Raw genomic sequence first — 25,738 nt, forward strand, 5'->3', positions numbered from 1 at the left:
TTGGGGGTTGGCTAAGGTATACCTCTTCCCTCCAAAGAGATTAGCTTTGCTTCTGATGACTTTCCTCATCTTCCCATTTTGTGCCTTTCCGTCCTGTGTTCCAACATCCTCATTCCTGTCCTCCAGGGTCTCCTGCCCGCTCTGCCACCACCCTAACACTGCAGGACTGCCCTTTGGCTTCCTTCCTCCCCCTGGGGCTTTGGGGCGGGACCTCTGTTCAAATTCTCTGCCCTGGAGCAGACCTCCCAGATGCCTGTCCGCAGAGAGACTTTCTGGAGATCATGCCCATCAGATACAAGAAGAGAGTCTTGCTGCGACAGTTTCTGGCAGGCAGGTGATGGAGTCGGGGAAGCAGCAACCTGGGCTGTCCGTCCCCAAGCCCAGGGCTCCAGAATAGGGCCTGCAGCCTTGTCTCCAGGCCGGCTGGGCCCCTCACCATCTTAGCATTCAGGGCGTAGCTGCCTGTTTGTTCCTGACTGAAAAGACTTCCTGCAAATTTCACCCTGCCACTGGCCTCCTGCTTTCCCCATCCTTCAAGTGCCCAGGGCTTTTCTGTCAAGTGTGTAATGCATCGGGGTGAGAGGAGGACTTCAAGCAGAGAGACTCTCCTCCTATCCCTCAAGGCTCCCTGAAAATGGCTCCCTTCTCTGCTGTGAGAAGTCCAGCTCCCAGAACAGCCAGCCCTCAGGGACCTCTCAAGGCAAGGCCCGAGGCCTTTCCTGTCCCACAGAGGCGCTGGGAGCGCTATCCCTCAGTCTCTGAGCTAGGAGGCCAAGCTGAGGCTTAGCAAGGCCCAGAGGCAGACAAGCACATGCTAGCTTGTCCCAGTCCTGCATTAGCAGGCCTATCTCCGGAAGCTTTGGATTTGGTTCTTTCTCAATGAGCGCCAAGATCAGGGCTCTTTGGAACTTAATCCTGTGGCAAGAGGCCTCCCTTTGATGACTGTGTGGAATGAGATGGAATCTGGCCAGGTTGTTAGAGGAACTGAATCCCTGGAGTGGGAACATAATGAGAACACGGGGTCATTCACCATTCAGGGTGGAAAGTAGAGCACTTATTGTGGGGCCAAGGCTGAGGCTGGCAGGAAGCAGGCTTGGAGCGGGCAGCTTGTTGTATCACCAGGAGGATTTGGGGGGCAGTTGCAGAGACTAGTTAGCAAGGGTCTAACTAAACTCTGGCCTCAAATACTGACCTGCTCACTTTCTGTTGAACTTAAGCAAGTTAGAGCAATCAACCAACATGAAAAGCAAATGTATTAAGTCTAGAAGGAAAATAATAACTTTTGCAGTGGTTATCTCTGTGGTATGTTTACAGGTGATTACAACATTTTTGTGAGTGCTTTCGATTTTTCTGACATTTTTTCTAAACAGAGTGGATTACACCTGGAAAAAACACCAACTCAAAGTTGTCTCTACTTTGAAAGCAAAGAGATTCTGGGGAAGGACTCTGGAATTCAGAAATTGATAGACATATATTTGAAAGGGAAGAGGCAGTACTTTACAGCAGTCGGGCTGTCCCAAGTAAGAAGTTCTCCTGGCCTCCTGACAGCCCAATTGGCTTGTCTGGGCTGGGGTTAGTCCTGCTGTTTTAGTGCGGGAGGTGGCTGTTCCTTTCCCATCCTATGCGACCACTGTCGGCCTGCTCAGAAGACGCCCCATGGGGCAACCCGCCCTGGAGCTGCATCCTGCCTCTGGACCAGGGACTTCTGTGGAGGTCTCTCTGCACTCCCATCCTTAGCCAACTTTGTCCCTTGGTCAAAGTGGAACAGGGTGGCTTCCCTGGGTTTCTTCCCTCATCATGAGCATCCCTGATGACCGTTCCTCATCTGACCTGGACATAGGCTGCCTTCTCTCACTGTTGTCTATTTATTATTGATTTTTTTTTTAAAAAAGGATATACCATACATACAGCAAAATACATAAATCCAAAGTGTATGGCCTGATGGATTTTGACACACGTTTATACTGTGTAACTACCAGTCAGATCAAAACATTGAGCATTTCCATTATTCCAGAGGGTTCCTCATGCCCTCTCCAAATCAACACCCCCACCCACCTTCACAAAGGTAATACCATAATGACATCTACCACCATAGGTGTGTTTGACCTGTTTTTGAAATTTATATATACTTTTTGCATCTGCCTTTTTTGCTCATCATTGTGTGAATTGGCCTTCTATTATCATGTAACAAATCACCCTAAAATTTAATGGCCTGAAATAACAACAGGTAATTCTTTTGCTCACTGACCTTCAGTTTTGACAGGACTTAGAGAGGATGGTTTGTCTCGCAGCCTTGGCTAAGGCAGCTTGACGGGGGGGAAGGTCCGTTTCAAGATGGCTCACTTCCATGGAGGGCCAATTGTTGCTGACCATTAGCTGGTCACTTAGCTGGAGCTGTGGGCCAGGCCCTCAGTTCTTAATCCACATGGGTCGCTTCATAGGCTACTTGGGCTTCCTTACAATGTGATGGCTAAGTTTCAAGAAAGCAACCATCCCAAGAGAGCCAGGTAGAAATGCAAGGCATTTTCATGGCCTGGCCTCAGAGGTCACACAACCTCACCTTGGCAACACTCTATTGTTAAGGCAGTCACAAAGGCCTGCCGAGAATCACGTGGAGGGACATAGACTCTACCTCTGGATGGGGGATGTGGGAAAGTTCTAGAAGAACATGGAGTGAGAGATATCAGGGTGCCATTCTTGAGAAGATTTATCCGATTGTAACATATCTGTAGTTTGCATTTTAAATGCTGTGTAATATTTCATTGTGTGCGTATACTTACCCAGTCTGTCAACTGACATTTGAGTTGTTTGCAGTTTGGGCCTATTTGCAGAGTGCCACGATGAATATTCTTATACAAGTCTTTTCGGTGGACAAAGACTGCCTTCTCTCAGTGTTGCTGTCTCTAGTTTTTAAGATTTTAAAAATCATACAATTCTATTCTCTTTTATTTTTTCCCCATCAGTTACTGTAGCCATATGTATTTGAGTATGTAAATCTCTGCTAGTGTTTTTTAAATGTTGAGAAGAAATTATATAAGTATTACATAAATATGTTCTCTTTATAAAAACTTGCGATATTACAATTAAGACTAAAATTTCTTCCAACGCCACTTGCCAAATCTGAACTCTTTCCTCCTACCTCAAGGTAACCTCTGTCACTAGTTTGACGGGTCTCCTTTTAGAGCTTTTTTGATACATTTACTCACATAAATATTCTCATAGGAAAAACTGTTTTCTGTGTGTGTTGTTTGTTTGGTACAATGAATGGCATCATACGCCTCTGCAATTTCTTTCACGCTTAAAAAAATACCTTGGAGATATGGCCATGGAGATCTACTTTACTTTTTAAACCACCGAATAACGTGTATAGTATTATTACACTGGGTAAATGGCAAACGTTTATCCATTGCCCTGTGAAAGGACGTTTAGGCTATAGTCTTCTTTATTGTTTTGCGTGTGTCCCATAAACTGAAGGGCAGGTCTTGCACACTGTGAAGATGGTCAGTGCTGGGTCAATACTGATGCACCCCTGCAAGGGAAAGTGTTGCTGGAGCCCTGGATCTGTGCCCCTCAGTATCCCTTTTCTTTGCCTGCAGAGACGTCTCAGAGAGGCTGTGCAACTGCTGGAAGACTATAAGCATGGGACCCTGCGCCCGGGGGTTACCAATGAGCAGGTAACTCTTCTGGAAGTGGGGTGGGGGAATGGTGGCAGGGAAGGAAGGTGGCAAATTCGCTATCCCTGCCCTGCAGCCAGAACCGCTTCTCTTCCCCCCAGAATCCACTTTTACTGCTGCTACATCTCCTGTGGACTTGTGGGTTTTGGAGGGGATACTCAGGGCCCTCCTGTAAGCTGCTCTGGTGGGAAGTATGGAGGCTGCTAAGACTAGAGAAACCTAAGGCAATAATTTGCTGGCGCTGACATGTGCATCTTTTCCCAATTCCACATTCAGTGACACCGCAGTGATGACTTGAAATCAGCCACAATGTGAGAATTTACACCATGGAAATTGATAGATACTATAAATCAGGACTTTTTTCTCAAAAATACTCACCAGCATACCACTATCCGGAAGTTTAGACTGAGGATGAGAAACATGGAGGAGACAGTGTGGAATTAGGCTGCTGCTGCTGCTGCTAAGTTGCTTCAGTCGTGTCCGACCCTGTGCAACCCCATAGACGGCAGCCCACCAGGCTCCCCCGTCCCTGGGATTCTCCAGGCAAGAACACTGGAGTGGGGTGCCATTGCCTTCTCCATGGAATTAGGCTAAGACACTGCAATTTCTGTTTTGTTAATATCATGTAGAAACTTGAACTAGAGCTAATTGAAAAGTTGATGGTTTTGTCTGATTTGGGGGGAAGGTAGGGAGATGTAGTATAGGGCAGCTCTAGTGATTGTAGAGACAGATGGTTAATGTGCTGAAGTTTTTCTTTTTGTTCATAAGCTTTATTTTAAAAGCTATTAAAAATTAATCTCACAGTTTTTTTTTTTCAAAGTTCAAAAAGTCAAATAGCACGAAAACACTTGTGAGGAAAAATAGTGTATTGCCCCATCTCTCCCCAGTTCCCATTTCTCTTCCCCAGAAGCAAATGCTGTTAGCTGTTTCTTCAGATAGAAATCTGTATTTCAAACTAAGCGTATCTGTACTGCTATTTCTCAACTAGTTCTTTTGTGTGGTAGTTGAGGATCCATCTCTCTTATTATTTACCTCCATAAACACATTTCTCTCCCCTACCCTCATCACCCTCCCAAAATAGTTATCATAGTTTTGGGGTCTATGGATATTCAATATTCACGTTATGACAATTATATGAGCAATACTACAACTTTGTTGTATATGATTATGTTTCCTCTCCTTTTTGACTTTATGTTTTATCTGGATTTAATAATTACCTCATTTTTCTCCCTGACAGAGTTTTCTTTGTACCATCTCTAATTCTTACTGTATCTTCTAGCAGCTTTTTGATATTTTTAATGGTGGTGGTGGTTTACTCGCTCAGTTGTATGTAACTCTGTGACCCCATGGACTGTAGCCAGCCAGTCTCATGGGATTTCCCATGGCCAGAGGAACCTGAATATTGGAGTGCTTGCCATTTCCTTCTCCAGGGGATCTCCCAACCCAGGAATTGAACCCAGGTCTCCTGCACGGCAGGCAGATTATGTACCAGCTGAGCTACAAGGGAAGCCCTTTTCACTTCCATATTTTCCCCTGAAATTTTCAATTCTGGGGCACAGTTCCCTCAGCTCCTCTTGGTGTACACCTTCATTTCAGTGGAAGACCTCTTCTGGTAGCTCCCTGAAAAAGGGTAAGTGGAAAGAAAATTTGGAGTCCTTTTATATCTGAAAAAAATGTAATTTGTAATTGTAATTCTGTACTCAGCTTTAACTGACAGTTTGGCTGAGGAGAAAATTCCAATTTTTAGGTTGACAACATTTTCCTTTAGAATTTTGAAGACATTGCTCTTCTGGCTTCTAGTCTAGCTTTTGAAAAATCCAGTGCTGTTTTATTCCTGATTCTTTGCAAGTGACCTGTTTTCTCTCTTTGGGAATGTTTAGGATCTCCTCTCTATGTATATGGTTTATTTCTGAAATTCCACAATGCTATGTCTTTTAAAATTCATTATTTTGGGTTTCTGGTGACCTCTTTCAATCTGAAGACTCCTGTCTCTCAGTTCTGGCAATTTTTCTTATACTATTTCTTTGATAATTTCTTCTCATTCTGGAATTCCTATTAGTCAAATATTCAACATCTTAGATTGATACTCAGATTTTCTTATCCTTTTCTTCTCTTTTATTCTTTCACTTTTTCCTTCTGTCTGGATTTACAGGAAATTTCCTTCAGTTTATTTTCAACGTGTCTATCGGATTTTTAACTTCAGCTAGTACAAATTTTAATTTCTGAGAGCTATTTGGTTGTTTCTTTTCTTTATTCCTTTCAGCAGGATCCTCTTCCTATTTTGTAAATACAGTATCTTCTCACCTCTGCATTCTGGAAGCCAACTAGAGGAGCAAGGCTGAAGCCCCGATATTCACTTTGCAGATTTTCATTGATTTCTCTGCTTTTAGCCTCACCTGCTCCCCCTTTCCGGAGAAGGCAATGGCACCCCACTCCAGTACTCTTGCCTGGAAAATCCCATGGATGGAGGAGCCTGGTAGGCTGTAGTCCATGGGGTCGCTAAGAGTCGGACACGACTGAGCAACTTCCCTTTCACTTTTCACTTTCATGCATTGGAGAAGGAAATGGCAACCCACTCCAGTGTTCTTGCCTGGAGAATCCCAGGGATGGGGGAGCCTGGTGGCCTGTCGTCTATGGGGTCGCACAGAGTCGGACACGACTGAAGCAACTTAGCAGCAGCAGCTCCCTCTTTCCACTGGGCTAGTGTTCCCAAGTCTGGAGTCACTTGGATTCCGTTTCTCCAGAAGGTTGATAACCTTCCAGTGTTTGGGGGACACAGACGAGGGTGGTGAGAGCCCCCTTGCTGTGTGGAGAAGGCCGAGGGGTCCTACTGCTTTGAATTCAGATTTTCAACCAAGTCCTTCTGTTTAGCCCTATGATTAGCCCTTTGTTCCTGGGGTGCCTGGGCCCTCCAAGTCCTGAACTTCGCTGGCATCCTGGGGGTGATGGCCTGGCTTCTCAAGTGTGGCTTCTGCAGGCATTGAGGGATGGCTTCCTTCTCTCTGCTGGATCAGTTCCTAAAACTCTGCTTATTTTCCGTCCAGAAACACGTTTTCCTGTGCTGTAGTCTCTTCTGTTCTGTTGGTGACTGTGAGGCACCGCCCTGCCTTTTCACACCTTTAGGCACAAAGTCCACGCGACCCGCTGGTCCCTGGCTGGGTGTTCCCTGGGCCAGGTGGCTAAGCCATCAGCCCTCCCCAATCCAGTTTATTTTGCTATGTATTTATGGAGCATCTCCAGGCCAGTGTTGGTGCTAGGAGCTGGGGGAGAGCAGGGGAGAGGCTGGAGGAGGGTCCTGCCCCCGGGACGCCCCAGAATCCAGGCCACGACAGTGAAAATACATGATGCCGTGGGAGAGCAGAGGAGTCACCTGACCAGAAGCAGGGAGTCTGGAAGAGATTTCTCACCTAAGACTGAGGGATGACCAAGGATTAGTGAGGAGGGGGCGCTGGGAAGGGGCGGAGGAAAAACATCCTGAGCACAGAGAGAACGGCCCCTAGAGGAAGATGGCCCCTAGAGGAAGGGACAGGCCAATGTGCTGGACAGCAGCCTGCCACATGGAGAGGGGGCAGAGGTGCCAAGAGAGGCAGCTCCTTGGCCAGATGCCCTTGTGCGGGGCCCCTGAAGTGATGCATGATGTTGCAGTGCTGGCTATGCAAGGTCTATCTTCAGGAGCCTGTGTTGCCTGCTGAGTTGGTTGGGAGCAGCCATCAGCAGACAGGGCAGGGCCGGATGTCCTTATTCCTGAGCGAAGTGCTGCCCTCTGGCTGTGGCACCGAGGAGCCCGCTGGTGTGACCTGACACACCCCTCTCTAGGGTGGGGGGCCGGTCCTCGGACCCTGGCAGCTCCTCACAGACCAGAGGAGTCCAGCCTCCAGGCCTTTCCTGCCCCTGTGTCTGCTCTCAGCCCAAGCTCCCCTCCAGCCTGGCTTTTCCTCTTGGGACTCTTTCCAGTTTTCAAGAGTTGGGAAATGAGGCCATGTTTCCTCTCTTTGTTCCCTTCAGAAGCTTAAAGCTGCCTGTCCTGTTTTCTGGGCCCGCTTTGTTTTCTATCCCGAAAGCTCTCATGTGCCTCCAGGCAGCTGGGAAGCCCGGAGGGTGGGGGGACCCTGCACTAGCTGGGGGAAGGGGGGGTCCTGCACTAGCTGGGGGAGGGTGGGGGGACCCTGCACTAGTTGGGGGAAGGTGGGGGGTCCTGCACTAGCTGGGGGAGGTTGGGGGGACCCTGCACTAGCTGGGGGAGGTTGGGGGGACCCTGCACTAGCTGGGGGAAGGTGGGGGGTCCTGCACTAGCTGGGGGACGTTGGGGGGACCCTGCACTAGCTGGGGGAGGTTGGGGGGACCCTGCACTAGCTGGGGGAAGGTGGGGGGTCCTGCACTAGCTGGGGGAGGTTGGGGGGGTCCTGCACTAGCTGGGGGAGGGTGGAGGGACCCTGCACTAGTTGGGGGAAGATGGGGGTCCTGCACTAGCTGGGGGAGGTTGGGGGGACCCTGCACTCACTGGGGGAGGGTGGGGGACCCTGCACTAGCTGGGGGAAGGTGGGGGGTCCTGCACTAGCTGGGGGAAGGTGGGGGGTCCTGCACTAGCTGGGGGAGGTTGGGGGGGTCCTGCACTAGCTGGGGGAGGGTGGAGGGACCCTGCACTAGTTGGGGGAAGATGGGGGGTCCTGCACTAGCTGGGGGAGGTTGGGGGGACCCTGCACTCACTGGGGGAGGGTGGGGGACCCTGCACTAGCTGGGGGAAGGTGGGGGGTCCTGCACTAGCTGGGGGAAGGTGGGGGGACCTGCACTAGCTGGGGGAGGGTGGAGGGACCTGCACTAGCTGGGGGAGGGTGGGGACCCTGCACTAGCTGGGGGAAGGTGGGGGGACCTGCACTAGCTGGGGGAAGGTGGGGGGTCCTGCACTAGCTGGGGGAAGGTGGGGGGACCTGCACTAGCTGGGGGAGGGTGGGGGGACCTGCACTAGCCGCTCCTCCCCATTCTGGCTCCAGTTGGTGATGCCTGCGGCGTCCCTCTGGAGGCCAGTGTGAGTCCACGGCTCAGCCCCCATCCCCACGCCCTCCTGGCTCCCCAGACATCAGGATTGGGCTCTGCTGCAGCTCTCCCAGTACCTCCTGGACCTTGTCTACGGAGCCCTGGCCCCCACCAGCCTCCACGGCCACAGCAAGAGCAGGTAGTGACATACCAGCTCAGGATCTGGGGAGCTTCAGGGATCAGAAATTCACAAAGTCCCCATCCCTGGTTCAGGCTTGCCCTGCTCAAAGGTCATGCCGGTGCTGTCTAAAGAGGCTGGGATGGTTCTTGACCTCAGTCTGGACAGCCTGTGTGCTTTTGGGCTCTGTGCCTCCCCTGATGTCATTTTGGTGGCATGTGACTCAGAAGCCTGTGGCTGTGTGCTGATGCCTATGGGCCTGATGCAATGTCTGGGCACCACTGGGTATCTTATGCACTAATTTGTTACCTAATCTGCCCTCCAGTTACAATATCCCACCAGGGGGCTACAAGCAGATTGAGAGTTTATTCACACCTGATGACCTGGGTTAGTGGGTGGCTGATATCTCCTCCAGAGACTGTTAACTTGTTGAAAGGTTGCTGTACCAGTGAAAAGTTAGTCCTAACAGTAAAATAAAAATAAGTACAAATTACTCTTTGGGCTTGACAGGTATATATTTGATGTACTAGGAACCCTAATAAAGATTGCAGCTATCAGTTAAACAACAAAGCCATAGATGAGAGCGAATACATAAGCCCAGGCAGCTAAGTTTCTGAGTGCTGTGCTGTGTGCTTTTTGTAGGCTGGGGCTTTGCTGGGATGGTTTGGTATGGATGGAGATGGGTGGGGTTCAATATGGAAGACCCCCATGGTAATGAGTCACCACTCACTGTGAGCTCACCAAAGGCCAGGAGCCATGCTAAATATTTGCACTTTATATGTATTCTCTCAATTAATCTTCACAGAAGCCCTGTTTGGTTGATGCCTATATTGATCCCATTTTACAGGCAAGAAAACTGAGGCTCAGAGAGATTACAAAATTTATCTCAGGTTACATAACTAATGTGTGGTGGGACAAGGACACTGGACCTGGAAGATCTAATGCCCATTTTTCACTCACTGTCTGAAGATAGATTTGGAAGGGAAGGTAATACTCTGGAGTGGAATGTGTGTGCTAACAGGCAGAGTGGGCGGGTGGGGTAGAAGTGCCATCAGAGGGGCTTGGCATGTGTGCAGGTCTCTTAGCCCCAGTCACACTGTGCAGTTAACCCTGTCAGGCCAGGCCGTGGGCATCTGTGGAACACCTGGTACATGAGAGGTGCAGTGGTAGGTGGGCACTGGGAGGCTCCTGCCCTCACGCAGCCAGCTCCCACGCAGGCGCACACGTAAGGGGGTGGCTGGAGGCAGGATTTAGGCTGCGGTAGTAGGAATTCAGCGGCGAGAGACTCCTGAGAACACAGGTGCTGAGGAAAGGCTTCGTGGAGGACACAAGCAGTTGGACGTAGAATTTAGAGAGACCCAAGGCATGAGAGGGTCGTCCCTGTAAGTTGCAGACGAAGGCTGGGAAGTAGAGTGGAGAGAGAGGGAGAGAAAGTGGGTGATGAGAGAGGGACAGAAGGTGAGAGAGGAAGTTGGGAAGTTTCAGGCCAGATTGTGAAAGTTTCTGGAACCCAGAAGAGATGCTGGTTGTGTTGTCCTGGAGTAAGAGGGGAGCAGGACAGTGGAACTGTGGTTGGATCCTTCTGTACCAGGTATATGGGGAGGGAAAAGTGCTGAAAGGAAACCAGCTTGGGAGCGGCGGGGGTGGTCAGAAGTGAGGGGGCAGGGAGCCACTGTCGGCTTCTGAGCAGCGGTTCTGGTCCATCATTCCACACCCCCAGAGGCTGGGAGCCAGCCCGCCTTACTTGGTGCCTGCTCAGCACCCAGCACAGTGGTTGCCCAGGGGTCCCATGAAGGATGGGTTCTGCCTGCAACCTGCCAAGGCGAAAGGGCAGCTGAGATGTGAGAGATCCTGCTGGTCTCCTCCCCTGGCAGAGCAGAAATGGGGTCAGCTGTGTTTGGGTTTTGCTGAAAATAGCAGAGAAGATACCAGAGAGTTAAAAATACTTGCACCCTGAATCTTCTCTGGGTATCAGCAGGACTGTCTATCAGAAGCTTGACTGACACCGCCCCCCACCCCCCACTTGCCCTGACCCCTGGCCTCTGGGATCCTGATCAGCACCCAGCACCTCTGGGGCAGCTACAAGCTGACCCTTATTATTAGCACAAAACAGGCAAGTGATCAGTATTAGCTGAAGCATTTGTATGATACTACATTTGTGGTACTGGGTGCTGTATAGCATCTCCAGGCTGGGTCTTGCAGTGGCCTCCTGGGTGGTCTTCCTGTTCTACCTGGGCTCCCTCTGCCCATTCCCAGTACAGCACTCAGACTGACCTGTGAAACTGCTCCAGGGTTTGTTGCCCCAGGGTTTCTCAGACTCAGCACGATTGGCATTTGGGGCTGGGTAATTCTTTGTCATGGGGGCTGCCCTGTGCACTGTAGGACGTATAGCAACACCCCTGGTCTACCCACCGTGTGCTAATGGCATTCCTTCCCAATTCATGACAACGAGACATTTCCCAATGGCCCCTGGGTGGAAAATTGCCCTCCTGTTAAGGACCACTCTATAGTAAAAACTCAGAGTAAAAGCCACAGTCCTCAGCACAAACTGCAAAGCCCCAATTCCTCTCTGATCTTATTTCCTACTGCTCTTTCCCTCATTCAGCCCACGTCAGTCACACAGGCCTCCTTGCTGTCCCTCAGATAGGCTGGGAGGCCCACTCTGCCTCAGGGCCTTTGCACTGGCTGTTCTGCTGGACAGAAAAATCTCCTACCAGGTATCTGCATGGCTTACTTCCTCCTTCAGGTATTTTCTCTAAAGCCATCTCAATGAAAACTACCCTGACCCCCTTACTAAACATCATCCTACTTGAGAATCTGTCCAGGGAAAGAAAAGTTGGGGGAGCAAAAGAAGGAGCCACTAGAACCAGAGGCAGGACAAGAGATGGAATTTTAGGGAGCCCAACTCCAGCCTACAGCGCACAGGACAGCCCCCATGACAAAGAATTACCCAGCCCCAAATGCCAGCGAAGGGATCCAAGGAGTAGAGGCGCTTCTGGGGGTGGAGGATGCAGCCTGTGTCTCTCCCTCCCCTCTTCCAGCCCAGCTCCAGCCTAGCCTTTTCTTTTCTGTCCCCACTGTGACAGAAGCTGTGACCCTGGTCATGTCATCGTGTTCCTGAATGTTCTCCATCCTTCACCCCCTCCTTTCGTGAGGACCCCACTACAGTAAATTTTTAAAAATCCATCCTTGCTGCCAGCACACTCTCCCTATCCTTACTCTGTTCTACTTTCCCGTGTTTCTTGAAGCACTCATCCTTCTCACATATGAGCAAATTTACTTTTTATTATTTTTTTGTTTATTGTTTGTCTCCACAATCATGTAAGCTCCACAAAACCAGAGATTTCTTTTTTTTTTTTTTTTTTTGATATATTCTTAGTGCCTAGAGTGGTGCCCAGCACATAATATGTGCTCAATAAATATTTGTTGGATAAATGAATTGTTTTTAGTTATCACAATAAGCATGAAAGTAAGTATTCATATTCCTATATTACAAATGAGGAAATGGAGGCTCAAAAAATTAAGTTGTTGTTTAGTCCCTAAGTTGTGTCCAACTCTTGTGACTGCATGGACTGTAGCTCGCCAGGCTCCTCTGTTTATGGGATTTCCCAGGCAAGAATACTGGAGTGGGTTGCCGTTTCCTTCTCCAGGGGATCTTCCTGACCCAGGGCTTGAACCCGCATCTCCAAGTAAATTGCCCCAAGTCACATGGCTAGCAAGTGGGAGATCTGTAATTCCAATTCACAAAAGAGGGTTTGACTAGAGGCTCCAGCCTCTTACTAGAGAGAAACTGTGTGTACATGGAAGTCGTGACTGCTCATGTGTGTTGTGTAGCAGAGTGAGGGGGGATATTTGTCTCCTTTCATCTGTAGAATTGGCCCATTTTTTGCCCCACGTAGATTTGCATTTGTACATATTACCTGGGAGTAACCATGGCAACAAAGTTAATGGTGAGAAGTAATAGGATTGGCCCAAATGATGAATTAAGAAGATTTCTTATTGTGTCATGAAGGCATCCTCTGCCTTATAGAAGGATCCCTTTCAGGCTCTGTTTAATTACCTTTTAGAGGTTGTTATAAATAGGCTCTGTTGTTGCTGCTTCAGAGGTTTGGAGAAGCAGCTTGGAAAGAGGAGAGGGGAAGCGGAAGGAGTCAGACTGGGGACAAGGCCTGGGCAGTGACTCCTCCATCTGAGGTCTGAGCATAGGAGGTCTCTGCCCTGAGAAGGAGGGGCTTCTCCCCCTGAAGTTTGTTTGGGGCCCACCCTCTGCCCCTCGCTTGGCCTCCGCACTGGGTTCTGATAAGTTCAAATGGCAACTCAGCTGAGACTTAAGCCATTTCTGAAATCAGCAAACGTCTGCATTGTTCCAGCAACCTTTCTCCCAGGCTGTTTCCCCACGTCCTCTGTGTCCTCATTCTGCAAGCTGAGAAATCAAGAAAGGTCGAAAGTCTCACATCCACACTGGTTGTTGCTGCACCAGTAAATTCCAAGGGATTGGGGCTATGCATTTTAATGTTCAGCCAGAAACACAGAGGGAGATGACTGAGCCCAAAGGAGACCAGGTCACACTGAGGAATTGTAGCTTAAAATGGAGCTGCTGCAGTGGATCGACAAGAAGACGCAGGGGGCTCCCTGTTCTAGATTCTCAGTGTGGATGGACTGCCCACCATGTCTCCTTGGCCTCCATCAAGTGCTTTACATTCCAGGGTTTCCTTGCTTGTAACCTGTTTGCAGGGTTGGCTCATTAAACTTCAAATTAGCAACCAGCTCTTGGCTTGTGGGTGATATCTGCTGCCATTTCTGTATCCAGCATTCAACTCATGGGCCCAGCATGTCGCAGGGAAAAACCCAGACTCAAAAAATCAGGCCCGAGTCCTTGTCCTGGGCTCTCTGAAAGCCAGAATTGGCATCATCAGATGGGAAGGGACCTTGGAGAGACTGGCTTCCATCTCCTGTCTCATTAAGTAAAAAAACAAAACAATGTAATTCTAGGGAGTGAGGTGACTCGCACAGGAAGACCAGGCAAGTTAGTGGCTGAGCCAGGCCCCAGATCTGTGACCCTGACTGTTGTTGGTGCAGCCTGGAGATGGGATGAGCCCAAATGAGGTCGGGTCATGACTAGGAAGTTAATTTAAGATGGAGCTGTCCCTCCCTTCTCACCCCAAAACCTCCTGAGGTGGGAGCACTTCCAGATGCCATGAGAAGAACCTCAACATGACTCGGTGTTCATCCCTTCTTCTCTCCTGTGGAGAGGCTTCCCTGACAGCGTGGGAAGCACTTTCCCCAAACCCCAGATGGGTTACTTTGGTTAAGGTTATACTAACTGCTGTAATGAAATGACCTCAAAACACACCAGCTCAAATAAGATAGATGTTTATCTCTTGCCCATGTCATAGTTCAAGTTCCAGGTGGGCAGGTGGCTCTGCTCCACAGGGTCAATCAGGAACCCAGGCTCCTACCATCATGTTTCTCCACCATCTCCTTGGGTTCTTCCCTCTGCCTGGCCCACGCTGGGCTGCAGCCACATTGTTGTTCTGGCTCACAGGCAGGTGATAGAAAATATAGGTTGGGAGGAGCTAGCTAGGGAAAGGCACATCTCACCTCCTCCCAGATGCCACTATGGGACTCAGTCACAAGGATAAGCCTAATTGCAAAGGAGGCTGGGAAATGTAGTACAGCAGGCCAACCACCTGCCCTGCAAAGGAGGCTGGGAAATGTAGTGCAGCAGATCAGCCACCTGCCCTCTACCTTTCTATTACTATGGCAGAAAAGGACATAGGTTTTGTTGGACCATTAACAGTCTATGCCATAGAGGACCATAAGAGCTGAAAAGTTGTGCATGTTATTTCTATTTTTCTAATGGTTACTCTCAAATTTTTAAGAATTATTTTTGGGTGGGTAACACATGAACAAGGGCTTCCGTCGTAGCTCAATCAGTAAAGAATCTGCCTGCAATGCAGGAGACCTAAATTTGATCCCTGGGTTGGGAAGATCCCCTGGAGGAGAAAATGGCAACCCACACCAGTATTCTTGCCCAGAGAATCCCATGGACAGAGAGAGGAGCCTGGCAGGCTGCAGTTCGTGGGGTTGCAAGAGTTCATGGGGTCACAAGAGTTGAATACAGCTTAGTGAGTAAACCGCCAACACATGAACAATCTACTGAATGCTGAAGGCATCAAAAGAAAATAGAGCATACAATGTTTCCCTTTCCCTGTCTGCCAATTCCCCACTTCTCCCTAGAGTAAGGACCAGTTTCTTCTGTATCCTGCCAGAGATATCTGCATGCATTCATCCTTTTCCTTTAAATATTATTGATATAATAGTGGTAACTCCAGGGACATTCACTGGAGTAGGGTCATAATAGCACAAGATGAGACAGTCACAGAAGGACAAATGTTGTATGATTCTACTTATATGAAATACCTAGAGTGGTTAAATTTAAAGAGGCAAGAGAGTAGAATGGTAGTTCCCTGGACCTGAGGGGAGGAGGATTTGGGAATTAGTACACACTGGGTACAGAGATTCAGTTGAGGAAGGTGAAAAAATTCTGGAGATGGATGGTGGTGATGGCTGTACAACAATGTGAATGTACTTAATGCCACTGAACTTCCACTTAAAAATGGTTAAATGGTACATTTTATTATTTATATTTTACCACAATGAAAGATTGGAAATAGATTAAAAGTCCAATATGCAGGTCAAGAAGCAACAGCTAGAAGCAGACATGGAACGACAGACTAGTTCAAAATTGGGAAAGGAGTATGTCAAGGCTGTATATTGTCACCCTGCTTATTTAACTTATGTGCAGAGTACATCATGCGAAATGTTGAGCTGGATGAAGCACAAGCTGGAATCAAGATTGCTGGGAGAAATATCAATAACCTCAGATATGCAGATGACACCAACCTTATGGCAGAAAGTGAAGAGGAACTGAAGAGCCTTTGAAGAAAGTGAAAAAGGAGAGTGAAAAAGCTGGCTTAAAACTCAACATTCAAAAACAAAGATCATGGCATCTGCTCCCGTAATTTCATGGCAAATAGATGGGCAACAATGGAAACAGTGACAGACTTTATTTTCTTGGGCTCCAAAATCACTGCAGATGATGACTGCAGCCATGAAATTATAAGATGCTTGCTCATTGAAAGAAAAGCTATGACCAACCTAGACAGCATATTAAAAAGCAGAGACATTACTTTGCTGACAAAAGTCCATATCGTCAAACTATGGTTTTTCCAGTAGTCATGTATGGATGTAAGAGTTGGACCATAAAGAAAGCTAAGCACAGAAGAATTAATGTTTTTGAACTGTGATGTTGGAGAAGACTCTGGAAAGTCCTTTGGACTGCAAGGAGATCAAACCAGTCAATCCTAAAGGAAATCAGTCCTGAATATTCATTGGAAGGACTGATGCTGAAGTTGAAGCTCCGATACTTTGGCCACCTGATGCAAAGAACTGACTCATTGGAAAAGACCCTGATGCTGGAAAAGATTGAAGGCAGGAGGAGAAAGGAACGACAGAGGATGAGATGGTTTGATGGTGTCATTGACTCAATGGACATGAGTTTCAGCAAGCTCTGGGAGTTGGTGATGGACAGGGAGGCCTGGCATGCTGCAGTCCATGGGGTTGCAAAGAGTCGAACACGATTGAGCAACTGAACTGAACTGAACTGAATAGGGTGAAGTTTATATGTTCATTCAATGTTTCTGTTAGGAAGAATAAGACTGCTCTCCATGCTCTGATGTGGAAAGATCTCCAGATTATACTAGATGCCTTAAGGGACAGAACAGTGTGAACTGGTGTGCCAGCATTTAGAGATGCGTGCATAGGGATTTGGGTGGGATTATGGAACCAGACGGCCTGGGTTCAAATCCCAGTGCTACTGTGGGACTTTGGGCAAACCACTGAACCTCTCAGTGCCTCAGTTTCCACATCTGTAAAATGGGAGATACACTACTCCCTGCCGCATAGGGTTGTTGAGAAGATTAATAAGTTAATATGTACAATGCCCTCAGAAAGATGCTTGACACATAGCACTTGTTCACTAAATGTGAATGAATGCATGAAGATGAATGAAGGAATCTAAGTCACAGATCATAACCTGAAGTTCTGGCTCCACCTGTGAGAACTTGGGTGTGGCTGAGCCTTGCTTTTCTCATCTGTCTTATGGAAACAGTTTTCTGAGTGTGAGATTCAAATAGATAACAGGGCCATTGCCTCTTATCTGTGGCACTAGCCTGCCCACACCGTGTGTGTGGGTGTCATTGTGGGGAGGGAACATGTCTGTGAGCTCAGGCCTCCTGGCCTTACCTGCTGACATTCCTGCTGAACTTCTGCCTTTGCTGCTAAGCCAGCACCTGCCTGAGTCTCCCATTGCTGGGTGGGGGTAGAGGAGGCAGCCCTTGAACTTGAGGGACTCAGATGCAGCCGTGGGTAGCAAGTGTTCCTTGGCTAGTCTTCCCGGGGAGGGGGAGAAGGAACAGGTGCTGGGGAAGCGCATCTGCTGCCCAGCAGCAAAGGGAGGTTCTGGGACCTCAGGTGAAGTCAGCCGAGGTCCTCTTCCTCTTCTCATGCCTCAGGTCTGGCTGTCACCCTGGCCAGGCCAGACGTCAGTCTGCTCCAGAGAACAGGGGGCACACGAGTCTGGAGGCCAGGAGGCCTCCATCTTCGTCCTGCCACCAGGCCTCTGGAACCACAGCAGAGTCATTTAGTCTCTCAGATGAGTTGCTTTGTGTGATGTAGTCTACTCATGTTGTAGGAATGAAACAACAGATGAATTTATTGAGAAATAATTAAGTTCTTTGAAAAATACTGCTCATTTGACTGACTTCCCCTTTATGTTAGACATTTATGGAGCATGATCTATGGGCCAAGTATACATGTCTCAGCGAACTTCTGTGTTGGTCAGTGTAAGCCAAGTGCTGTAACAAAACCCCCTGGATTTAGGGGCCTTAGACAGTAAGGTCTGTTTCTCACTCATGTCAGAGTCCAGTGCCACACAGGGACTCAGCACATGCCGATGTCCAGGAGCCAGGCTCCTTTCACCTTATAGCTTTCCTGTCTTCTTGGGCCCCACTGTCCTCCAATGGCTCCTCTGTGGGAGGCTTTGGGGCCAAGCCTGGAAATGGCGAACTCCATTTCTACCTACAGCCCATCAGCTGGCACCTGGTCGTGTGAGCCCACCTGACCGTGGGGAGGCTGGAAAGCATAGATTTAGCTGTCTACCCAAAGGGAAATGCCTGCTGCTGGGAGCATCAAGCATCGTCCTTACAACAACCTATGGTTTGATGGAAAAACTGAGGCATGGAGGCAAAGCAATTTGCCCTGGGTCACACATTCAGTAGGGACAGGAATGTAGACTGCTGGTTCTAGTGCCTGCTGTTTACACTGTCCTTTAATGTCTTAGATCAGTGTTTTCAGCCCGGACTGTTCATCAGGCGGGGGATCTTTTTCTTTATTTATAAGAATTGTATGAAGACATCTTAGTTTAAAAAAAACAAACAAACAAGTCTTAGGTTTGCTGTGTGTGCATGGCTCTGGGAGATGCTGTGGCCGGCACTCAAAGGCAGGACCCTGCTCCAAGGATCTGGGCCATGACCCCACAGGGTGAGGGGACACGGATGTAGGGGATTCTGACTTGGGGTGGAGAGCCTTGGGTGTCAGGAGTTTGTGCCCAGGGCCTGGGGTCACACCTGGTTCGGCGCTGGGACTTGGTGGGTTGTGCTTCAGCAAGGCACTCTTTGAGCAACGAAAGATCAACCTATTATCATTTTTTTACTTCTCGACTGTTATGCTCTCACATACTGTCTTTGGCTAACAGTGATTCTACATTTGGTTTTTCTTTCTTTAGTCCCCTCTGTTCCTCAATTATAATTTTTAAAAAAACCTACTGCCTCTAATCTTTCTGGATATGGAATAGCAGACAATCAAATATGTTTGAAATGTATCTAAAATCAGAGTGATTAGACTGTGAATTAGACTTAAGGACTCGACTGTTGGTAAAAGCATAAACTTTAATACAGATGGTCCTTGACTTACGATGGCTCAGCTTACAGTTTACAGACTTGATGATGGTATGAAAATGATATGCATCCAGAGAAACTGTACTTTGAATTGTGAATATTGATCTTTTCCTAGCTAGCAATGCATGGTCTGATACCCTCTCGTGATGCTGGATAGACAGTGAGCCGCAGTTCCCAGTCAGCCACGAGATCAAGGGGGGAACCACCAATGTACTTAGAGCCATTCTGTACCCACACAACCAGTATATTTTTCACTTTCAGTACAGTATGCAATGAATTACATGAGATATTCAGTACTATATTATAAAATAGCCTCTGTGTTAGATAATTTTGCTCAACTGTAGGCTAATGTAAGTGTTCTGTGCCCTTTTAAGATGGGCCAGGCTAAGCTATGATGTTCGGTAGGTTTGATGTATTAATATTAAATGCAGTTTTGACAGTGATAATTTCAACTTATAATGGGTTTATTGGGACATAACCTCATTGTAAGTAGCAGACAATCTGTATGTCAATTTTATAACTCTATTATTGCTACCTAGTAGCATTCTGCAGCTTAATTTATATCCCAAATGACATTGCCATATAAATGAAGCATAGCTATTCCATTATAAAACTTTAAACATCAGTGCTTACCTGGTCGCCCCTCTTACCTCGTACCCTTCTTGATCCACTAAAGATGCACTGGCCTTTCATTTGCCTACAGTGTACATTTTTACTTGCCATATTTTCTTGATTCCAAAAGGTTATTTTATCACATATTATCATCTCTTAAATGGGGTGAATCTTTTAACTGATGGACATCATGGTATTATGCCATAATTTTCTTTCTTAGTGGCACAATTAGTATATCTTAGGATAAATGATGTCTTAGAGTCAATGAGGAGAAGACAATGGCACCCCATTCAGTACTCTTGCCTGGAAAATCCCATGGACGGAGGAGCCTGGTGGGCTGCAGTCCATGGGGTCGCTATGAGTTGAACATAACTGAGTGACTTCACTTTCACCTTTCACTTTCATGCATTGGAGGAGGAAATGGCAACCCATTCCAGTGTTCTTGCCTGGAGAATCCCAGGGACGCGGGAGCCTGGTGGGCTGCTGTCTGTAGGGTTGAACAGAGTCGGACACGACTGAAGCGACTTAGAAGCAGCAGCAGCAGAGTCAATGAAGTACAGTATTTTTTATTATTTGAAGAAATTGACAAATTGTTCTGTTCCTGTAGCCTGTCCCCACACTGTGCTGGAAGATACAACCTTCTCATTCATGTGAAAGTGCACAACCTTCTTATAACGATAACAAAAATAAGAATAATAATATCTATAAGATTTAGCACTTGTAAAGCACCTACTGTGTGTCCAGCACTGCTCTGGGCACTTTTCATATGCCTCTTCAACAATATTAGAGCCCAGCTATTATCCCCATTTTACAGATGAGGAAGTTGAGGCTCAGAGGTAGAAGTGGCAAATCCAGGGATCCAGGCAGTCTGTCTAGCCCTGAAAAATTATGCTGTGCGGTCTCTTGTGATTCTGGGAGACAGCTGAAGTATCTACCTAATGAAATGAAATGAAGGTACTTAAATGAAAAGTATCTTCATTTAAATCAGGGCTTCTTACCTATCTATACCGTAAAATGAACTAGGGAGTGTTAGGAACATGTTGGAAGAATTCTTCAAGTAGTTTTACAGCACAGTCAGAGTTGAGATCCCTTGGTTTAAATAGTCTGGATGAGTCCCCCCAGCTCTGCTCTTCTGGGATCCCTGGCCTTCCTTCCTGGTGATGCCACCTGCCCCAGTCCAGGGAAGCTGGGGCAACCAGGGGCAGGTAGTTACCTCTAAACAGCCTGAGCCTCTAAAGCCCTTTGAGATGGAGCCCCTGGTTAGAAAATGGGGCTATGAGACCTTAAACTAATATGTGCTTTTAATCTTTGTTCCTTCTTTTCTTTCCCTTTCTTTTTCTCTCTTCCTCCTTTCCAGCTCTGGAGCGCACAGAAAATCAAGCAGGTAATTCCATTTTGGATTCCTTTCCTGTTCCCTTCTGCTGACCTCTGAAACCCTGCCCTGCCCACCCCACCCCACCCCACCCCAGTCCACCCTACCCTACTCTACTCCACCCCACCCGCTTCCTTCTTGCTCTGCACCCAGGCCTGAATCTCTGAAGACTAGCGCTCAGGTCAGCCTGCCCTTCCCTGGGCCCCCTGAGCTCCTTCCCTGTGGGTTCTCTTCATGAATCCTGGTTGTGTTTCTTGTGTGCATGGCATGGGGGACAGAGGGTCTGCCGTGCCTGCCTTCGGTTTGAGCATTTGTCAGGAGGGGAAGCTCTGCCTGTGGCCCGTGTTTGGTTTTTACTTGCCCCAAATGGTAGGGAGGACTGACCAGCCACAAGGCAAGATGGGCTACAGCTACGGGCCACTGGAGTCTCCCCTGGGGGGGGTCCCTCACCTCCTCCCCCTCTCTTCTCCCACGTCCCTTCCCCCTCCCCAGTTGTCACCCTGTGCCCTGTTCCCTGCTCTTGCCAGGCTATTCTACACCCGGACACCAATGAGAAGATCTTCATGCCTTTTAGAATGTCAGGTAAGCCCTCGGGACCCTCTGGTTCTTCTCAATTTGGGCCACTGTTGAGGGTCACAGCTCCAAGGGCATCCGGATGCTACATCCTGTTGCACACATGGCCACACTTGCACCTGCATGGTCATTTTGGCTCAACTGCACAAGACTGGCCAGCCTATGGAGCTTTTGAAATGTGTCTGTCTGTCTTTTCTGCCTGAGCGGTTGGGATGGAGTCGAGGCATCCACAGGTAAATCTGGGGCCCCCACTCCAGGCTGATACCCCGCTCACTTAGTGGCAGCTTCAGGGTGACTTTTGTTAGGACAGCCCTGCCTTCTGCGAGTCACTCCTCTCTTACCTGTGCATGCAGAGTGCCTTCCTTCCAAGCCCCTCTCCCTGCTCAGCCCTTTCATGCAGTGAATCCCCAGTCTAACTCCCTTGTCTCTGATCCTACCTTTAACCTGCCCTCTGCATGTACACCGGAGAAGGCAATGGCACCCCACTCCAGTATTCTTGCCTGAAAAATCCCATGGATGGAGGAGCCTGGTGGGCTGCAATCCATGGGGTCTCGAAGAGTTGGACACGACTGAGTGACTTCACTTTCACTTTTCACTTTCATGCATTGGAGAAGGAAATGGCAACCCACTCCAGTATTCTTGCCTGGAGAATCTCAGGGACGGGGGAGCCTGGTGGGCTGCCGTCTATGGGGTCGCACAGAGTCGGACACGACTGAAGTGACTTAGCAGCAGCAGCAGCTGCATGTACACGCTGAGTTTGCACCACTGCACACACAGGGAGGCAGATTCCCATTGCACAGAGACCAGAGGGCAGAGGGGCAATGGGAGAATGTGTCTAAGATCCCTGCCCCCAGGAAGTCCCCACCCTGTGGCCACTAGAGGGACAGCTCTATGTACAGCTTGAAAGTGAACGTTCTCAGTCCTGTCCAACTCTTTGCGACCCCATGGACTATACAGTCCGTGGAATTCTCCAGGCCAGAATACTGGAGTGAGTAGCCTATCCCTTCCCAGGGCATCTTCCCGACCCAGGAATTGAAGCAGGGCCTCCTGCATTGCAGGCAGATTCTTTACCAACTGAGCTACACACAGCTTATGTACAGCTTAGTGGCCTAGAAAGCCCTTGCCTGTACACTGGCTGGGCCTGGCGTGGTTACCCTGCCTCCAGTTCTGCGAGGCTAGGGTCCTTGTCCAGAGTCACAAAACAGAGGCCAGTCTCACACCAGTGTGCTGACACCTCCTCCACACCATTTCCCAGGGTGATTGAGTGGATCCCCCACCCCTGACTTGCAGGGTGGATTGGGGGGCTGCTGACTGCTGACTTGGGAAGCCCCACCAGGGGATGTTCTCAGTACAGGAGGTGAGTCAGTGTCCCCACCCTCAGAGAGCCTGACCTCATGAGGGTGGGAGAATATAGCCAGCCATGTGATGTCACTGTGTAAACCAGGGCAGTTAGTGCCCATGACCCTGGCTCGGCCATGAGAAACTCCAAGGCAGCGAAGGTTCTTGTAGCCATGGCTATGGGTGCTCCCCAGTACCTGCACGGGGCCATAGCAGGCTCTCCACCTGAGACAACTGTATCCTGCAATTCTCTGCTCAGTCTTTGGGCCTCTCCCAGTGCTGCGGGTAGGAGAGTGGTCTCCTGGTATGCATACGCAGGAGACCAATGTTTGCTCTAGAAGTGACCCATGCAAGTGTGCTTCCCTGCTGCTCGGCCACCAGCTGACTGGCTGCTGGAAGCTAGAGGCTGGGACAGGAGGATGCCCACCTACAGCAGTGTGGGTAAAGGAGGGAGCCGTGTCATAGTCCAGGGCCGTGAGCAGCCATGAGATGGTGCTCAGGGCCCAGCTGCACCACACACAAGCCCTTTCCTGATCTGTTGATGTCCATCCAGGGCCCTGGAGATTCAGAGAGCTCTGGCACGAAGGCTCCAGTAATGGCCATAATGCCAAGAAAGTAAGGGTATGTTTTAGAAAGACAAGATGAGGGAAGGTGGAGGACATTCCAGGGCCTTCATAGACACTGTGGGGAGTGTGGGCAGGGGTGTGAGGCCTCGTGGAAGAAGTCATGGGAGGACCACCAAGTGCAGAGTGCCAGGGCCCCAGCCGTGGGTGGCCCCCTTCAGGAGTGGGGGCCCTGGTTTTGGAGCAGAATAACAGAGGGGAACAGAGACAAAGAGCTTGGGGACACCGGGGAGCCCTCTGTCCTGGGGAGGGCTGAGCTGGGAGAAGGTCTGGGGGCTGGAGATGCCTCCTGGTTAACTGACCAAGCCCTTTCCTTGGGGCGACTGCTAAGATCAAGGTCAGAAGTCTCTGTGCCATCTCGGTTGAAAGGCAGGTGGGGCCGAGGATTATACAGCTTGACTCTTCTCTGCCCTATCACAGGTTACATTCCTTTTGGGACGCCAATTGTAAGTATTACCTTCAAAGGGTTTTCTTTTCTAAAGTATTTTTTAATGTATAGCTTTACATCACCATTCATAAATATTTGAGTGAGTTACTGATTTAGGATAAATTCCTGGAGGGGAATTATTGTAGAAAGCATGTATTTCTTTTTAATTCTCTTGATGTGTGTTATCAAACCTCTTCCCATAGATTGTCAGTAGTTAGGACTTGCTGGTTTGATTACAGGAAAGTTTTTCTACAGAGCTTGGGAAATCAGAAAGTAAGGATGCCTTCTGAAAGCTGAAGAACTCAGCATTATTTTTGTCCAGTTTTGAAATCGAGATTAAGTTTATTCAATTTTTTTTTATATTGCAGTAAAACGAATATACAGAAAGGTTGCATTTGTCATAAATGTACAGCTTGATAAATTTTCACAAAGTGAGCTCAACAAAGTAGACATCACTTAGATAAACAGCATTATCAGCATCTCAGAAAGCTCTCATGAACCCCTCTCAGCCACTATCCTCACAGGGAACCACTTTTCTGATTTCCTTCATTGTATTCTCATTTTGCCTGTTATCAAACTTTATATAAATGGAGTCACTTATATAAATTTACTTTTTTGGGGGGCTTGGCTTCCCTCATTCAGCTGTATATGAGCCTTATCATTATATGTAGTATTAACTTGTTCTAGTTCGTTGCTGTATAATGTTCACCACACATCCTCATTTCTCTTACATTTTACCTAAGAGGCCAAAGAGATAACAACTAAGTGTGAGATGTGATCCTAGAATCGGGGCTGGGTTCAGGGCAGGTGTATGTGTAAAATGATACCCCAGTTTCTTATAAAATTAAGCATATGCTTACAATGTGAGTCAGCAATCCTACATTTAGGTATTTACTTTAAGAGATGTGAATACACATGTCCGTACAAAATCTGTACATAAATGTTTATAGTAACTTTTTTCATATTAGCCTAAACTGATGGCCAAGATGCCCAACAGATGTTAAAACCACTAAGTGAAAAACGACTGGAAACAGGATATTTACCTAGTCTAAAATTTCCTATTTATTTCATAAATATCATTCTATATTTATTAATTTATAGCCTCCTATAAATAAGGGTCTTCCCTTCTACCTCCCACTTTATTGTTTTTTAAAATTATCAGTATGTATATTTTTTTGTGTTCCATGGATAATAATTTACTTTGGTCATTATTCAATTTTTTATAAAAATTGTGCCAACTTTGACCAGTCGAGAGCCTTAAGGCAATTTTTCCGTCCATTTGACATGACATGTTTTTATTCTTTGAATATGTACTTCAGTACTTGCTGGCATGGTGTATGGATACTCCAAACTTATCGTGTAGTTTCTCTGCTCTGGACCTGGGCTCATCCATTTCTCCAAAGAGCCTGATTCCCTTCAGAGGGGAATGGTATTTAGAAACCAAAATCCAGCCAGCTAGGTGTGCTTGCGCTCATTGTCCCTGGAGTGTCATTGTTTCTAGGCCCTCTTAGCAGACAGACCTAGGACATACAACTTTTTAAAAATCATGACTTCAGACTAATATGTCTAATTCCAATATTCTAATTCCAACATCTCAGAGTTAATCCCCTCCTTCCATTCCATATCTACAATCTTTCTTCTCCCTGAATGAGAATACAACACTGTATTTATTCAGTTACAAAATCTTGTATATACAAATAAAAGAACTTCAGAATTTCTGCATTAATGCCACTCAAACATATATTAATCCAACAAAATGTATTAAATAAACCTCAAGATTTCTTTGAAGCTTTCTGTCCATGGAATAGATCCTACCTATACAGCATATAGTTAGAGGACTGTGTTCAAAAGTTACTTGAATTATTTTCTTCTGTGTGTATATGTTATTTATTTGAGATACAGTTAAGTTTATTTGTTTCTGTTACCACTGAATTTCAGATGTTTCCCC

General features: G+C 47.8%; 1 protein-coding gene across 3 annotated transcripts in view; it reads left to right on the forward strand.

Moving 5' to 3' along the window:
* Positions 1-25,738, forward strand: part of SFXN5 (sideroflexin 5) — a 126,437-nt gene that overhangs the window by 19,389 nt on the left and 81,310 nt on the right. For 2 of the 3 annotated variants that reach the window (XM_027554894.1, XM_027554895.1), the window contains exons 3-6: positions 3,597-3,674; positions 20,815-20,841; positions 21,357-21,411; positions 23,784-23,809. In XM_027554894.1, the coding sequence (XP_027410695.1) occupies positions 3,597-3,674; positions 20,815-20,841; positions 21,357-21,411; positions 23,784-23,809 (186 nt within the window). The remainder of the gene's footprint in view (positions 1-3,596; positions 3,675-20,814; positions 20,842-21,356; positions 21,412-23,783; positions 23,810-25,738) is intronic. The other variant, XM_027554896.1, reaches the window with a different exon arrangement.

The sequence above is a fragment of the Bos indicus x Bos taurus genome, chromosome 11 (assembly GCF_003369695.1).
Source record: "Bos indicus x Bos taurus breed Angus x Brahman F1 hybrid chromosome 11, Bos_hybrid_MaternalHap_v2.0, whole genome shotgun sequence".
Lineage (NCBI taxonomy): Eukaryota > Metazoa > Chordata > Mammalia > Artiodactyla > Bovidae > Bos > Bos indicus x Bos taurus.